The following is an 18,247-nucleotide window of genomic DNA, read 5'->3' on the forward strand; positions in this document are numbered from 1 at the left end:
TTTTAATAGTGGGCTTTGCATTGCCTTTAAGATGTAAATATAGTACTACTATTTTGCAAAATGTAATAAAAGATAGAATATATAGCCATTTCACAAAACATAGGACCACAGATCCCTTTTAGACAGTGTAGTTTGCAGGACTAGTGATTTGTGGATCTTCCACACTGGTGATTCTTAGGGAGGAGAGAGAGATGCACCATATTCTTGGGGGTTGGTCATTTGACCCAATGGAGAACTTTTCAACAAGTGGGCACTGGTTCATCATGAATAGTTGTAGGTTAACCAGTTTATTGATCCCTTCGGGGGGGATGGCCCTTTAGGATGGCCATCTGGGTTTGGGACTTCTAGATCCCCTAGAGCTAGTTATGGGTTGGGTGGTACAGAGAGAAACCCCATTTAAGACAAGCATTACTCTCCAGTATACCTTAAAACTATTCTTTTCTCTCCATGCCTTGATTTTTAAAAATCTGGATGCACTAACCCCAGGGCCTTTTTAACATTACATATGCAAAAGTATCTCTTTCCCATGCAAAAGTATCTCTTTCCCATTCTGTGACTTCTTGAGTGTAAGTTCCCTTTCCTTTCTGTCCTTTAATTCTCATCGTCTTTTTTTTTTTAATTATAGAAATATGTCTTACCCATATTTCAGAGGACTGGTAGTTCAGAACCACTGTTTCCTTTATATTTTTTTTATCATAATACTATGCTCTCTTTTCATCTGCCCTAAGCTTTCACTCCTCTCTCTCCCCAACCTCATTCTTTTTCTATACCTTCCACTGTGCTATATGGAATTCTCTCACATCCTAAAAAATTCGCATTCTTGACCTCTGCCTACAGATTGTAGCTGAAATCTAACTTTCCTAAATGTATTAATTCCCCCAGTAGTATTTTTATATGAAGGATTCTTATTTTCCAATCACTTTAGTAGCTTACTGTTTAGAGGTGAGGTCTTTGTCTTCACTCCTTATTTGCTTCTTTTTTTTTTTTTTTTAAATTTTTATTTATTTATGATAGGCACACAGTGAGAGAGAGAGAGAGGCAGAGACACAGGCAGAGGGAGAAGCAGGCTCCATGCACCGGGAGCCTGACGTGGGATTTGATCCTGGGTCTCCAGGATCGCGCCCTGGGCCAAAGGCAGGCGCTAAACTGCTGCGCCACCCAGGGATCCCCCTTATTTGCTTCTAATTGTAGTATTCTTCAGTCTCTTTCCTTTGAGATGTAGGGTATTTGGCTGAGTCAAATCCTCCTTATGGTCCCTAACCCATGCTGACAAAAATCTTTACCCTTTCCTCCTCATCTTAAGCTTTGCTGCAATCCTGAGTGCTTCCACTGTTCATGCCATGATTCTAAAAATTGAGGATTTTCCCTTCTATTCATATTTTGTTGAGTGTTTTTGTCATGAAAGAGTGTTGGGAGTTTGTCAAATGCTATTTCTGTGACTATTGAGATAATCTTTTTTTTTTGCCTTTATTCTCTTAACATGGTATATGACATTGACTGATTTACATTTGTTGAACCGCCTTTGCATTTCTTGGATACATTGTACTGGTCATGGTATATAATCCTTTTATGTGTTGCTGCATTCAATTTGCTAGTATTGTGTTGAGGATTTTTGTGTATATATTCATAATAAGTATTAGTCTATAATTTTCTTTTCTTGAGATGGCTTTTTATGTATTTTTGGTATGATGATCATATATATTGAATAGGGAAGTGTTTCTTTCATTTCTGTTTTCGGAAGACCTTGTAGAATTCACCAGTGCAGTTATTTAGGCTTGGACTTTTCTTTGTGGAAGTTTTTTTGATTACTAATTTAATCTCTATAGATGTTTTATAGATATCTGTTAGGTTTTGTTAGTTTGTAGTGTGGCTCAAGTCTTTTATTTCCTTGTTGACCTTTTTCCTCGTTCTATCCATTAATGAGGAGAAAGTATTAAAGTCTCTAACTACAGTTTATCTTGTAGGGAAGGTTGGATAGCAACACATTCTCTCAGTTTTTGTTTATATGGTGATGTTTTAATTTCTCTTTAATTTTGAAGGCTAATTTTGTGGGATATAGAATTCTTGGTTGACAATCTTCCTTTTAACATTTTGGACCCCCACGCTTTCTTTCTTTCTTTCTTTTTTTTTTTTTTTTTAAGATTTATTTATTCATGATAGACACACAGAGAGAAGCAGGCTCCATGCAGGAGCCCAACGTGGGACTCGATCCCGTGTCTCCAGGATCACGCCCTGGGCTGAAGGTGGCGCTAAACCACTGAGCCACCCGGGCTGTCCGACCCCCCCATGCTTTCTGATGAAAAGTCAGCTCTCTTAATCTTACTGGGCATGTCTTTTGATGAGTCATATTCTTCTTGATTTATTCAGGATTCTCACTTTTTCTTTAGCTTTTGACAGCTTGTGATGTGTTTCTCTTAACATATTTTGGAGTTGAGCAAATGACTAGACAGCAGGTTTTTGTTTTGTTTTGTTTCGTTTTTAAATGCCTTAAACCAATAAGTATCCCAGCCTTTGCCAAGGGACTCTTTATGTGTGTGTGTGTGTGTGTTTAAGGATACTTTCAGCAACCTGGTAAGCAGTTTGCAGCTCTGCCTTAGCCTTCTTTTCCTCCTTGCTGGGAGACTCAGGGTCAGCCAAGGGTGAGAGGTAAAGGCCTTCTCAGGCATTTCCTCAGCATGTGTGCAGCTCTATACAGGTGTATGGCCTCCTCTATGTCCAAGAATATGTTGGGGCTTTTCAAAGCCTCCTGTGGGCATCTCCTTCCTCAGTTTTTTTTTTTTTTTAAGGTTTTTGATTACCTTCTTGTTTACCCCAATTGCTATTGCTATTGCCATCTCACACAGCTTGAAATTTTAAGCAATTGCACTATTTTTTTTCAACAAATGTGCTAGAGATAAGGCTGTTCCCACTGAGAAACCTCGGAATTAGGTCAAATAAAACAACTGAGAATGGGCCTTTTCTAGGGAGGTGCTAGTTAGGTCAAATAGTAACTATTTTCTGGAAATGGTGCTTTTCAAAGAATTCTAAACCCAGTTTACCGTCTACCCCTCCCCCTAGTGATTGCTGCATTTCACTGCTATTATGCTTGTAAAGCTCTTGTTTTTCAAGCTAACACAGAGCTGGGGAGATAGGCATGGCAACAGAATAAATTAAAATCCATAGACTTGTTCTCACCACGATTAAACTGGGTTTCTTTCCTTTTCTTCTTCTTTTTTAATAAGTGCTCCTTAGTTGTGGCAAGCATTTGGTTGATTTCCATACTACTGAATAAGTTGATTTTGACAAATTTGCCAGTATTTTCAGTGCTTTTATGGAAGAATGGGCTTTTTGGAGATCTTTATTCTGCCATTCTAGAAATACCTACTCTCATTTTTTTTTAAATTAATAGACTTAATTTCTTAGAGCAGTTTTAGGTTTAGAAATATGAGCAGAACGCAGAGTCTCCTTGTATACTCCCTCTTTTATACAATTTTATACAATTTTTCCTATTATCAACATCTTGCACTAGTTGTTACAATCGATGAGTCACTATTGATACACTTATTAACTAAAATCCATAGTTTGCCTTAGGGTTCGTTCGCTCTGTGTATACATCCTGTAGCCTTTGACAAATGCTTAATGATCTGTATCTGCCATTACCTCTCATACAGAATAATTTCACGTCCTTAGACTCCCATGTCTTTGTATTATCCCTTCCTTCTCCCCCAGCCCCCATCAATACTAATGGCAACCACTGATCTTTTCACTGTCTCCATAGCTTTGTCTTTTCCAGAATGCCATGTAGGTGTAGTCTTTTTAGATTGACTTCTTTCACTCAGCACTATGTATTTAAATTTCCTCCATGTCTTTTCATGGCTTGATACCTCATTTCTTTTTATCACTAAATAAGTACATTGTATGGCTGTACTGTAGTTCATTTATCCATTCACCTCCTGAAACACATCTTGATTGCTTCCAAAATTTGGCCATTATGAATAAAGTTGCTTTAAGTATTTACATATGTAAGTTTCAAACTTGTTTTGATAAATATCAAGAAGTACAGTTGCTGGGTCATATAAATAAGATGTTTAGTTTGGTAGGAAATTAACAAATTGGCTGTACATTTTGCATTTTGTCCAGCAGTGAATAAGAGCTCCTGTTGTTACACATCTTCACCAGCATTTGGTGTTGTGTTTTGGATTTTAACCATTCTAATAGGAGCCGTAGTGATATCTCATTGTCTTAATTTGTAGTTCCCTAAGGATATATAATGTAGGACACTTTTTTCATATGCTTCTTTGCCATTTGCCATTCTTTAGTGAGATGTCTTTGTAGAACTTTTGCTCCTTTTCAAATTTGTTTTCTTGTTGAATTTTAAGAGTTCTTTGTATATTTTAGATACCAGTCCCTTATCAGACATTTTACAAATATTTTCTTCCAGTCTGTGACTTGCCTTTTCAAATCTCCTAATGAATTTTTTTTTAAAGAGCAGGTGTTTTAAATTTTAGGCAGATTTTTAAATTTTTTTTTTCATGGATTGTACTTTTTCTATTGTATCTAAAAAGTTATTGCCCATCACAGTGTCACCTGGATTTTCTTCCTTGTTATCTTGTAGTTTTACATTTTCCATTTAGATCTTTGATACATGTTGAGTTAATTTTTGTGAACTGTGTGAAAGGTCATTTTTTCTTTTTTTTTTTGCATATGAATTCTAGTTTTTCTATTATCACTTTTTGAAAAGATTAGTCTTTTTTGTTTTTTATTTTTGTCTTTTCCTAGGTTTTCTTATCTCTTTATTGAAGTATAATTAATATACAGTGTTATATTCATTTCAGGTGTACAACATACTGATTCAGCAGTTCTATACTCAGTACTCACCATGATAGAGTAACCATCTGTCACCAAAACAACAGTATTACAATATGACTAATAGTATTCTTTGTGCTGTGACTAATCTCTGTGACTTACTCATTTTATAACTGGAAATTTGTTCCCTTAATACCCTTTGTTCATTTCACAGACACCCCCCACCCCCCGATCCCCTCTAGCAACCATCAATTTGTTCATTGTATTTAAAAGTTTGTTTCTTTCTTTCTTTGACATATTTCACCTAGCATACCTTGTAGGTCCATTCATGTTGCAAATGGCAAGATCTTTTCTTTTCTTTTTTAATAGCTGAGTAATATTCCATTGTGTGCATACATATGCGCGTGCACACACACACACACACATACACACACACACTACATCATCTTCATTCACCTGTCAGTGGACACTTAGGTTGCTTCCATATTGTGGCTGTTATAAATAATACTGCAGTAAACATAAGCATGTGTATATCTTTTCAAATCAGTGTTTTTGTTTTCTTGGGTAAATACTCAGTAGAGGAATTATTAAGTTAATATGGTATTTCTGTTATCCTGTCTCCTTTGAAATGACTTTGTTCTTTTGTCAAAGATCATTTGATTATATGTGTGGATACATTTTGGATTCTCTTTTTTGTTCCGCGGATCTATTTTTTCATCAGTACCACAGTCTCGATTACTGTCACTTCATGTAGTAAGTGGAAATCAGATAGTGTCAGTATTCTCTCTTTTTCTTTGGTATTGGTTATTCTGGCTCTTCTTCCTGTGCATGTAGACTTTAAAAACACTTTGCGGATATTCACAAAATAATTTGGTGGGATTTTGATTGAGATTGTGTTGAATCTAACATTGAAAAAATATAAGAACCATGAATATAAACATAATATATTTATTTTTAATACACAATTTTTATTAAAGATGAGAAAAGAAACATTAATGGTTTTGTGAAGTCAAAATGTAACTCAGATTAGGAAATAAAGAAGAAAAATTCTCTTTCTCCTTGTCTTTTACACACACACATCTCTACCTACTAGTCTAATGTGTGGGTCACAAGCCTTCAGATTAGCACAGAATCACACATTTTAGTAATCAAGAAGCTTGAATAGAAGTGAAGGATAGAAGTATATGGGTATGGCCACTTTATTTGGGGAGATTCCTTTAAAACTGCAATAAGGAGGGACGCCTGGGTGGCATGGTGGTTTGGTGCCTGCCTCCAGCTCAGGTCGTGACCTGATCGAGTCCCATGTCAGGCTCCCTGCATGGAACCTGCTTCTCCCTCTGCCTGTGTATCTGCCTCTGTCACTGTGTCTCTCATGAATAAATAAAATAATAAAATGAAATGAAATAAAATAATAAAATAAAATAAAATAAAAAAATAAAACTGCAATAAGGATTATGCAGTGATGTGATTATTAGGTGTGTGGATTGAATATCAGGTGCTGCTAATGTATGGATTCAATTTAAATGGGTTTTAAAAAATGCTTATCTCTTAGAGATTCACTTTTTTTTTAAGTTATTCTGATCCCATTTTGGGGGGGATGATTTTATTGGCTATACTTACAGAACAATATTAAATAATATTGGTAATGGTGGACATTTCTTTCTCATGCTTCTGTAACTATTGAACTCATTTTTGCCTTAACCATACCTATATTGGTTCAGTATTCAATAGCCTACCTAGCCTATGGTCAGCTACATAGAATCTGCCTTTGCTAACATGCTGCTAACCATCCAGTGTATTGCCCAAAACAGCATGTAGTCTTCTGTTGCATTCACCGTCTAAGTTCTCCACCAGAAATCCACAATTGTTAAAATCTGTATACAAATACAGATTAATGCCTGTCAACTTAATATGAGTATTGTGTCCAATAATTCCTCTATTGTCTCATGTTCATTTTTCTTTACTTTCTTTATGTATTCATCCCTGGGTTTGTGCTTGCACTCTTGGAAAGTGATTTTAACCTCTCATTCTGTTTCAAATGTTCAGATTCAAATGTGTGAACTGTATCATCCTTTCAGAATGTGGAATCTCAAAATCTTCATTATCTTTCTATCCTATTTTTTTCCTTTCCTGTTTTTAATAGTGTCCTCTTATTTCCTGAAAATAACCCCTGTTACCTATTTGCTTTCTGTTCCATCTTTGTCTTCTTTTGCCTCTTGATCTTCTCAGTTATCTTCTTTTTATCCAGCAAAGTTCAGTAAGGTGTTATGTTATTTCCAATGTATTGTCAGATGGTTTTACACCAAACACTCAAGTATAAACAAATCGTGTAAAATTTACCAATTTGGGAATATAAGTGAAGGTTATATGCCATATATGCCATATATGGCATAGTATTTTTTTGACATTTATATTAGAACATTTTTTTCAATATAAAGAAGTTGGAAATTATTTATAGTAATAATAATAATACAATAGCAATTAGTTTTTATTTAACATCTACTATATATCAGGCACTGTTCCACGCACTTTAACATATATTACCTCATTTTAGGCTTATATCAACCTAATGAGGTGTAAGTACTTTGGCAAGTATAATCATCATAATAGAGATCAAGAAAATGAAGGATATATAAAGTAGCTTGTCCGGTTACTAGTTAGTAAGTGACAGAGCTGAGATTTGAACTCAGGTTTCTGTGCAGGCAATATAATGGCCCTGCTTTCAGAGGGCTTGTGATCTAATTAGAAGTGTGATAGGTATATAGATTTCTTTAATTTGTACTAAATAAATTAAGGATCCTAAAGTGCTAATTTTATTTAGTTGAGGGAATCAGCAAGGGCTTTTAGAGGAAGTAACATTTTAGTATGCTGAGAACACGTAAGTTTCATTTTAGGTCTCATGGTAGAAGTATTTGAAATGCAACCTAAGGTAGATGAACTTTATTTGGTGTGCACTAGAAAACATTGAGAGTTAAAGAAATTATGGCCCAAAGGCATTAAGTATTTTCAGTAGCTAGTTACTGTCTAGTCAGGATTTAAACCTTAATCTTAGGCAAGATGTGCCTCTTTTATACCACTGTGGTTTTCTAGATACCAAATCTTTGATCCTGTATTATTAGTGATAAAGATTTGTGACTCTTCCTTTGAAAGTTTTTAATTCATTAGTTCCTTGCATGTGGTTGATATTTAGTCAACCTAAAATAAGCCTTATTCTGTACCTGATTCTCATATTTAGATTGCTGACCAGTCTCCTTCAGTCTCTTCCCTCTCTAATCTTTATTTTATTCACTTGATTACATAGAAAGTAAAGTTTAATTTGATAATTAACTATTAATTATTATAATCTAGATTATAATTTTAAGATTATAATTTTAAGGTAGTACTTTTTATGTCACAGCTAAAGAACTTCAGAATTTCAGCAATGAAAGCTTGAAAAGAAACAACATAATGCTTAAAATCCATGTTCCTTAATCATTCAGTGAAAGCAATAACAGAGATAAATAACAAGTAAAAAACTACCTGGTCTCTGATACAGAGGAAAAGAATACATGGTCTGTGTCTTCATGAAGTTTATAATTTGGCACAGATTGCAAATGAACACAGTATACTATGTTAGGTACTATGGTGGGGCATACTAGAAGGGTCTATGAAGGACACCTGTGGAAGTACCAAGCCCTGCTTTGGGGGATTAGGGAAGCTTTTCCTGAGGAAATGCCAACTAATTTAAGATGAAGAGGAGTTATCTTCTCCAGATCAAGTGTGCAGTGGAGGGCAGGCTGGGCAGCCTGGCCAGGAGTACAGAGAGATTGACGTAGGTTTGGAGATGAGGGAGATTGTAGTGTGCTTCAGGCAATCTCAGGTAATTGGCTGTGTATTAAGAAGTCCGTTTGAGGGAGGCAGATGTGTTGAAGGATGAAATTAAAGAATAAATTGGATTCAAGCTATCTGTGGCCTCATAAGCCATATTTAAAGAGTCTCCTTGTCCCTGGAAAACATGCCTTGCACTTTGTGCCATTGCTTTTCATTTTCTTTTTCCAGAAAGCCTTCACTTTTCATTCCATCATATTCAAACCTGATGCTTTTATAGTTCATTCCAGGTTCTTTCCTGTCCAAGAAAACCTTCCAAAGTATGTCAACTTTTTTCTCTGAAAACATCTCTTTATATGCCAGATGACTCCATATTTTTGTTTTACTGCCTTGCTAACTTATTATTGCTGTCTATTTTTTTTTTTATCATGCCATGTATAGCTTGGCCAATTAAAGTCAAAAGCTAAAGAGCAGATGATCTATTCAAACAAGGAAAATAAATATAATTTTTTTTTTAGGCAAGGCCTGTCCCTAGAGTTTTTGTTTCTCTTACATTTCCTAAGGAATAAGGTTTATTCATCAATGTGTAAAATATACAAAAAGGGGGAGGAGTACAGAAGATAATTGTGTTAATGAGAACTAGAACTGATTAGAAATTTTGGTAGAAACAAATTGAGTGTCTGAGTTAAGCAAAATCAAAGGCTATGTGATAATGATAAATGATTTGTAATAATCTCTGCAATAATTTCATTACCCTATTTCTTTCTGAAATTATATTGTATATCTTTTCCCTCCCAACTTTTTCCCCTGCCCTTCTAGAGGCTCTCCCTATAGAGAATCTCCTTTGGGTCATTTTGAAAGCTATGGAGGGACCCCCTTTTTCCAGGCTCAGAAGATGTTTATAGATGTACCTGAAAATACAGTGATACTGGATGAGATGACACTCCGGCACATGGTCCAAGATTGTACTGCTGTAAAAACTCAGTTACTCAAACTGAAACGTCTGTTGCATCAGGTGAGTATATATGAACATTTTTAGCTCTAATATTTTGAATTGCAAAATGGATGGACTTTACTTTTTTTTTTTTAAGTTAATTGGGTTTCTAATGTCTTCAAATTTCTGTAGAAATAATGCATGTAAATAGTATATAACTTTGGTGGGAGAAAACAAAATGGGATTTTGCATAATGCTTTCAGTACAATCTCCAACATTTATGAAATGTGTGATATTTTTTAGTAACCCAATTTTTCTCCTATATCCTTTTTTTATTTTTATAGTACCTACATTATAAGGTTGTTGACAGAATTAGAAATAGTAGTTGTAAATTTAGAGATCTAATACCTGAAGTATAGTATTCAGGCAGTTAGTCATCAGTGGCTGCTACTATAATTTCAGCTGAGTAGGAAATAAACAGCAGTTTTTACTTAAATAATCATAGTCATATAATTTAACTTTTATTTGAAACCTTCAAGTTTAGTCTTCCTCAGTCTTTTCATTTTTCACAATCTAGACTCATAGCAGTGATAGGACTTGTCCAAAGATACAGGGTGAGCTGATGGTAGAACCTGGTTTCTCATTCAATAGTACATTTTTTGTCCAAATTTAGGTCAGATACATAGCAGAAAACTAAGGAATAAAACACTAATTTAAAATCATGAAAATGTTTTGGTTAGTTTTAAACCCATTTTTATTTGTTGTAGACTAGCCACATTTTGCTTAAAATTATGGTTGAGGAAGAACAGTCTAGCTTTTCTGCTGAACTTACTTTCTGGATTACCTTTGTCAGGCTTGTATGTTACAGCTTCTTAGGAGCAGGGACCAATTCTTATAATTTCTGGTGTCCATCAAAACTAAACTCTTGATATATGCTCAGTTAAGACTAGCCGAAGTGAAATACAGCCCCTGTGTTAGTAATAGTAATGATGTTTAGTATAAGTATCCTGTTAAAGTCATGTAAATTGTTTTATAGATACTTAATTATGGATTTTTTGGACTGGTCTTCTCCATTCTTTATGGATGTTGGATTACTTTTTGAAAAGAAACCTTTCTAAATGCTAGCTGGGAGCAAGAAAGGGGAAGATCTTTTTCAGGTCTGAGATTCTTGGACTTCTCTAGAGGCAGAAAGAGATTTTATGATTGAAATATCTAGACATAGAGCATAGAATTTTAACTGTAACTAGGAGATAGACTGGTTTATAGTGTTTCTCTGCTCATTAGTCTGGGGAGATTTTTCTCATCAGAAGCTTCAGAGTCAAAGGAAGAGAAAGCAGAAGGTGTGGGGAATGGCTAAAATATGTTAGGTATCTACTTTGAATCAGTCATTGTATATACCACATAGCCTCTTTTGTGTCTGGGTTTATTGCCCTGAAACATGAAGCATGATAAATACCAGCTAATCAGACCAGGCGTAATGGGAAAAGTAGCATGATTCAGGAGAGAAATACATGAATTGATAACCAGTGATAACCGCCACAAAAATAGAAAACTTTTTAAAGAAAAACTGTAACTCTCTTAATAGCTCTTTTCTGTCATTTTATGACCTCCGAAGTTTTATAGTAAACACTGGTCAAGTTAACTTTACTTTTTGTTTATGCAGTGAAAAAATTATGAGAAGAAAAGTTGCAGAATTTTTTTAGGGCACCTTTGAAATTTCCCAAAATGGTAATAGAAATTAAAAGCTGAATGAATCTAAGGTTTCATATAACTACCTCTATTTTTTCCCTATTCAGTATTACTAAATTTAAAGAAATTCAGTGTGATATAGTTTTTAAAAATTCACATAGTATTCAGAGACTTAATAAAAATGCAGTATTTTTGTCCTTCTCTCCATGTCAGCCAACCATTCTAGTCTGAACAGATAACCATCTGAAGATTTCTCTGGAGCTATCATGTAGGGCCTTATTTTTGTCCTAATTCTGGGATTGGGTTCACTGTTTTTTGTATACCTTCTTTTTTGTTTGTTTACTCCCTCATTTTGCGAGAGTATATCTTTACTTTCTAAGAGTGGGCAAATGGATGGTAAATTTTTTTTTTTAGTTACTGCCTTATGGAAAATTTCTTTTGTCTACTCTAATATTTGATATTAATGGTTTGGCAGGGATAGAAATGAATTTTCCCTTAGAAATCATTACTTTTCTAGGATTCAGGTTATCCACTGGGAAGAGTCTACATTCTGATCCATTTTACATTTTATGTTGCCTGTTTATGTTATCTATCTGAGGGATTTGTAATCTTTTTTTTTTTTTTTTCTGGCACTTTAATCTTTTATTTCTGGCATTATGTAATTTCACAATAATGTCCTGAGATTTGAGTTTTGTTGTAGTTGTTTGTATATTTCCCTCTTAATATATGAGTAATTTAGTAGACTCTTTAGAGATTCATATAGTGTGAAATTTTCTTATTTCTATGATTTTATTTTTTACCCCATTTTCTCTGGATCTTTATGGAATTCTTATTAATTGCTAACTAGGACTTCTGAATTGATTCTTAGTCTTTTATCTTTTTCTTTCATACTTTCCTTTGGATTTGATTATCTTTTCTGGTATAGTTCTTCAATATCATTTTCCAGCTCTCCATTTCTGTTGAATTACTTATCTTGGCAATTGTATCCTCAGTTTCCAAAAATTCTTTATTATATTCCATTCCTTATGTATATAATTTAATTTTTGTTTTGTCAGTAACTATATTGAGTGTTTCTGTTAGGTTTTGTTAAGATTTCTCAGGTTCCTTGAGTTACATCTCTTTTCTAAGCAGTCATTTTGTTCTTTGTGTTTATTTTGGTTTCTTTTGGAATCTTTCCTCAAATATCTAATGATTATTTGTTTATTAATATTTAAAAGTGAGGAACTAAAAACTTGATTCAGGACTCTTTGTACGTGGACTGGGCTGGTCAGCTGGCTGGCTTGATTTTGTATTACTGGATGGATATTGGGAGACCCTCAATATCTAGTGAGCAGAGGATTTTTCCTTCTTAGTTCTGTTTTCTCCAGAAAGGCAACCTGATTTATTTTTTATTTATTTATTTATTTTTTTGCTTGGAGTAGAGATAGAAGACTGGAAGTTGGTTCTTGCCTTATGCTGACTTCCAGTTAATTCCCATCATAAAACACCCCTTCCTCCCCAGCCAGGCTCTGTGCTCAGTGGAGAGTGTGATTCTCCCTCTCTCTGTGTCCCTCCCCCCACTTGTGTGTGCTCTCTCCCTCAAATAAGTTTTTTTTAAAATCTTTAAAAAAGATTGAATTAAATTTATAGAAAGGAAACTAAAAAGAAACTATTAATGAAAATATAAATAGCATAAAAATGATTTCTGTAGCCTAATTCTTAAGTGGAAACAACAGAATTTTATAGAGCTCCTGAGAACTTTACATATAAATATGTAAAAGTCCTATTACCTACTACTCAGTAAATGTATGTTAGATTGATTTTAATCCAACAGTTTTATAATTGCCTTACCTGCCTTAGTTGCTGGTTATTCCTTAATCCAGTGATCTCTCATTGCTGTCTTTATTTTCTTAATCACCAGGACCTGATCAAGAGGCCTTGCTTGATAAAAACAAATAGGAAACCACATTTGCATTTTCTAGATTCCCCCTGAGTGTCTATTACTAGTTTGAAGGAATTGCCTTTGAAATTAGTCTGGGTTCTCCAAAGAAAAAGAACCGAGAGAGAGAGAGAGAGAGAAGAGGAGAGAGGAGATAAGATGAGATTTATTTTAAGGAATTGGCTCATGTGATTATGCTGGTTGAGAAATCCCAAGATCGGCAGTTGACAAGCTAGAAACCTAGGAGAGCTGGTGGTATATAGTTCTAGTCTGAGTCTGAAGGCCTGAGAACCAGGAGAACCAACAGTTAAGTTGCGGAATGAGTCTGAATACAAAGGCAGCAGAAGACTGCTCAAAGGCAGTCAGACAGAGTGAATTTTCCTCTACTCCACCTTTTTTTTCTATTCAGCCCTTCAGTGGGTTGGATGAGGCCCACCCACATTGGGGAGGCATTCTTTAAGTCCATGGATGGTAGTTTTGATAGAAGCATTGTAAGCAGAGAAGCAAATCCATATCTAGTGTCAATTCCAGTAAGGACAAAACGTTGTCCTTTTCATGATGGAAGTAGCCTAGTGCAATCAACCTTCCACCAGGTAGCTGGTTGATCATTGAAGGAGTGGTGCCATATGAAGGTCTCAATATTGATCTCTGCTGCAGGCGAGTTAAGCACGAAACAGTGACCATAGCCAAGGTGGCCATGTTGCTGACTCTGTGCATAACCTCCATCTCTGCCATCATTGCCATTTTTTTCATGAGCCTGTTGGAGGATGACAGAGGTGGCTGGGGAAAGAGGCTGACTGGTATCCATGGAATGAATCAGAGTATCCACTTAATTCTTTAAATCCTCTTTTGCTGAGGTCACCCATTGGTGAGCATTCGCATGAGACATAAATATCTTGCTATTTTTTGCCCAGAGTTCTGTCCATATATACTTCTTCCCCATTCCTTGTCTCTGGTTTTTCAGTCATATTTCTTCTAAGTCCCTGACCATGGCCTGTATATTGGTATATAATTGCATTTCTGGACATTTCTCCTTCTAAGCAGAGTGAACAACCACATGCAGTGCTTGAAATTCTGTCTACTTGAAAGATTTCCCTTCAGTGCTATCCTTCTGGGATGTACCTGAAAGGAGCTGTAGTGTTGCACTGAACACTTTGAGATGTTGTCTGCATATCGTATGGAACCATCTGTTAAATCAGACCTGAGTCTTCTCTTCCTCTGTCAGCTGATTCTAGGAAACTCCCCATGAAGCCATAGTGTAGTTTGGGAGAGAGAAGGCGGTGTAGCAGGAGTGGGGACAATGGGCATTTGAGCCACTTCTTTCATGTAAGTTATTTGTATCCTTAGGGCCTGTTTAGGCCCAATCAAATTTATACCACTTCTGATTGATGATGGAATGTTTCTGTGCACCCACAACTTTATGACTTTGTGTGTCAGATAATAAATACCCTGTTCATGATGGGCAGCTCAGGTAGCACGGTAACTTGGTGGCTCAAGATTAAGCATTCAGTCACTACTAAGACACAGTAACAGGCCAAAAGCTGTATCTCCAAAGGACTGTAGTTATCTGCAGAGGATGGCAGGGCTTTGCTCCAAAATCGTAAGGGCCTGCACTGAGACTCATCTTTCAAAGGCCTGCTGTAGTCTCCAAATGGTATCCCTATCTGTAACTGAAACTTCCATACCATACGATCCATGGAGCAGAGCAGCTTGCACAGCAGCCTGGACCTGTTGTAGAATCTCCTGGGTCCTACTCAAAACTAGCAGCTATTTGGGTCACTTGGTAAATGGGCCAGAATAACACATCCAAACAAGGAATATGTTACCTCAAAAATCCAAACATGCCTACTAGGTACTATACATCTTTTTTGGTTGTAGAAAGATATAGATAGTGACTTATTCTTCACCTTAGAAAGGATATTGTGACATGCCCATGGTCCTTACTCCTTCTTGCTGCCGCCTTTTTCTACAAATAATTGTTTATATTCCTTTTGTGTTCCTGGCAGTTAAGGGTAAATTGATGATTGGACAGTGCTATTCAGAGTAGCTCATACAAGTGTTTGTTATTAGTCCATGGAGAATTAAAGTAGCTCTTGCCAGAATAGAAAACACATTTCATCCTTGTTATAGAAATTCTTGCTATCAAAGAAAAAACTGAACCAAAACTTAAACTGTGTTTAGTGACTAGTTGATTTATAGTTTGGTGCAAGCTTTTTTGCATATCACAGACAGAATATAGTTTGTACCAGAAATGATCTGCAAATCAAACTGTAAATCACACTGGTGAAAGTTACTATCCTTACTTGTGGAAGAGAAGTCCAGGGAATGAAAAAGATATGCAATCAAGTATTACACTAGAGGTATCTTTACGTAGTATATGAAACAGAAAAATTGCTCTGGGAATGGAGATGAAAAAATTCACTCTATGGCATTATGGAGATGTGAAACTGTAAGCTGAATTTGTTAGGTGCAGAATTTGGGGGAGATAGTATGAATATAGTTATAGGTTCTTGAGAACATGATCTACATTTGTCATAATGACTATGGGAAAACCCATGAGTATGTAAGATAATAAAGAGAAAGCCAGAAAAAGCAGTGCTTACCTGATACACTTTGAGGTCACTATTAATACAACTTCTTACTGTAAAAATGTTTATTATTAAGAAGAATTAAGCATTTATACTGCATTTATATTGGGATCTGTATTTCAGTAACTAAATCCTTAATGAAATAGGGTGGAAGTTTGCTGAAGAATGCCAGCAAATAAATGTAGAAAGTGTGATAAAGTTAGAGAAACATTATTTTACAAACCCTAAAGAACTGTTAGATAAATGGGCAGTGGGTTCCTAGTCAGTTAGTGTGTCAAAATAACATCATATAAATTATTTGTAGTTACAAGAGAAAAATATACTTGTTCACTGAAGAGATCAAACTGTCATCACCCCAATCCTGAGATGGTTTTCCCATTATTGAGTTGAGTTATCCTGAGAGTATGTATCTGCTCATGTGATAAATGTAATTGTGCATACTATATTCTAGCAAAACCATTTAATTTTAATTCCTCAAGCCATTGCTTAACAACTTCCTTTTTATACAAGAAAAAGAGAGGAAGGAACCAGACAAATTCACATTTGGAAATTCTGTAGGAAAAAATAGTAATATTCTTTTTTAGCTTATTAGTGTCCAAAAAGTTGGTGCAGGGAGGTGAAAGTGCTACACTGAAAGAAATTTAAGGGACAACTAGATGTAATGTGAGATTCTAAATTGATATTTGTTTGACAGATCAACTATGGCAGACATTTTTGGCCCATTGAGGGAAGTTTGAATATGGCTTATGTCTTAGATGAGGTAAAAATTTTCTGAAATGGAAAGATAGAGATTGTTGACTAAAGACATGTTATAAAACAGTATACGCATTAGAATCATACATATTTACATATATCTATATATGTGTATCTCCAGAAGGAAATGCACTAAGGTGTTAATGGTGATGATACCTGGATGGCGAGCATGCGATGTTTTTTTTTTTTTTCTAAATCTACATTTTCTCATTTCTAAATTTCTATAATATGTATTTACTATTTTGGAGAAAAAAAGTTATTGAAATAGTACACATCCTATTCAAAGATCAGTTTGTAATGGATTATGGTTTCAATGTAGGATGTTAGAGAAGAAGCAATAGTGATAGGCTTAGGGCAGATTGTAAAGGGCCTGTGGGCCACAAAAGGTGCTTGAACATTACTCTTTAGGCAGTAGTAAGCCAGATGAGTGGCCTGGCCTGCTTGGTATTTTAAAAATATTATTCGAAGGGATTTTCAGAAAATGAATATCAGAGGGAATGGGTTAAATCAATATTTAGGAGAATGTTTCAGAATCCAAGTTTTAGCCTAAATTTCAATTTTCAGTTGCTTTTGAAAATAGTTAAAATTGTGTTCTCTTTCATGCATATGTCCTACAGAATTGTGTATGTAAAACTTTTATGTAGTTGTCTATATTGCATACCGAGCATTTTTCTTTTTTTTTTTTTTTTTTTGGGATGCATACCGAGCATTTTTCTAATTAATGCACATTATCTCTAGTCCTTGAAAAGTAGGTGAAACTTGCTTTATCTCACAGCTGAAGAAGTTGAGGCTCAGAAAGCTAATTAGTGAGGCAGCTGGGTAGCTCAGTTGGTTAAGTGTCAGACTCTTGATTTCAGCTCAGGTCATGATCTCAGTGTCATGAGAGCGAGCTGCATAGGGCTCTGAGCTCAAGGAGAAGGAGGAGTCTGCTTCTCTCCTTAACCCCTCTGGTCCCCCCGCCCCCTCCAACAGGCTCGCTCTCCAAATTAAATAAATAAATCTTAAAAATAAAAGATAGCTAATTAGTTATAAAACTAGGATTTTTTTTACCTCAATCTTCATGATTCCAAGGCCTGTTGCACACAGTGGCATTCTTAGGCGATTCACTGGGGGACAACAGGGAGAGGAAGGAGAATGTGAAGGCAACTTCTCGCTATCACATCACCCTGCATCCCCTCAGCCAATCCCAAGGTTTGGAATCTTTATTAAATAGGCCTCTATATTTAAGCATTCACCTGAACAGAGTTCTCGTTGCACACAATGAGAAAATTTTAAAATTTAAAATGGTAAAACATTGTATTTCGCCTTTGATCCGGTTTTTGTTATATGTAGTTCAAGGTTATTTCACAGTTTAAGCAACACTTTCATGTACCCTATTTTCTTTATTACAATGACACTGTGGGACAGAGAGGATTGCAGTAATCTTATTTTAATGACAGCATTGAGATTCCCAGATTTAATTATTTTTATTAAGGTCACACAGTTGCATTCTAATGCAGAATGATTTTTAAACTAAGGGCTTTTGAAATCTTTTAGCTTAGCACTTACTGTGTTGCCTAATTTAGGGAATTTTAAATAAATTTTGATCTGATCTGAAGAACATGGGGACATACAGAAAAAATAATTTTTAGTGTTTTGTCTCCTTACTTTAATTCTGTATGTCCTGTTTCAAACACTTGAAGCATAATATGCATGTAGAGAAGGGTGTATAGTTAATAAATGTCTATTTCAGTTTTCACAAACTGAAAATATACATGTAGACAGCACCCGATA

General features: G+C 35.3%; 1 protein-coding gene across 14 annotated transcripts in view; it reads left to right on the forward strand.

The window, feature by feature from the left end:
• The window catches only part of CCSER2 (coiled-coil serine rich protein 2), a 186,022-nt gene that overhangs the window by 102,782 nt on the left and 64,993 nt on the right, over positions 1-18,247 (forward strand). For 12 of the 14 annotated variants that reach the window (XR_012029667.1, XM_072823823.1, XM_072823826.1 and 9 more), the window contains one exon: positions 9,412-9,607. The exons of the other annotated variants lie outside the window; for them this stretch is intronic. Coding sequence is in view for 11 of the 12 variants with exons in the window: in XM_072823823.1 (XP_072679924.1) it covers positions 9,412-9,607 (196 nt within the window). In the remaining variant the exon portion in view is untranslated. The remainder of the gene's footprint in view (positions 1-9,411; positions 9,608-18,247) is intronic. 14 annotated transcript variants of the gene reach the window in all.

Source organism: Canis lupus, chromosome 4, assembly GCF_048164855.1.
Source record: "Canis lupus baileyi chromosome 4, mCanLup2.hap1, whole genome shotgun sequence".
NCBI lineage: Eukaryota > Metazoa > Chordata > Mammalia > Carnivora > Canidae > Canis > Canis lupus.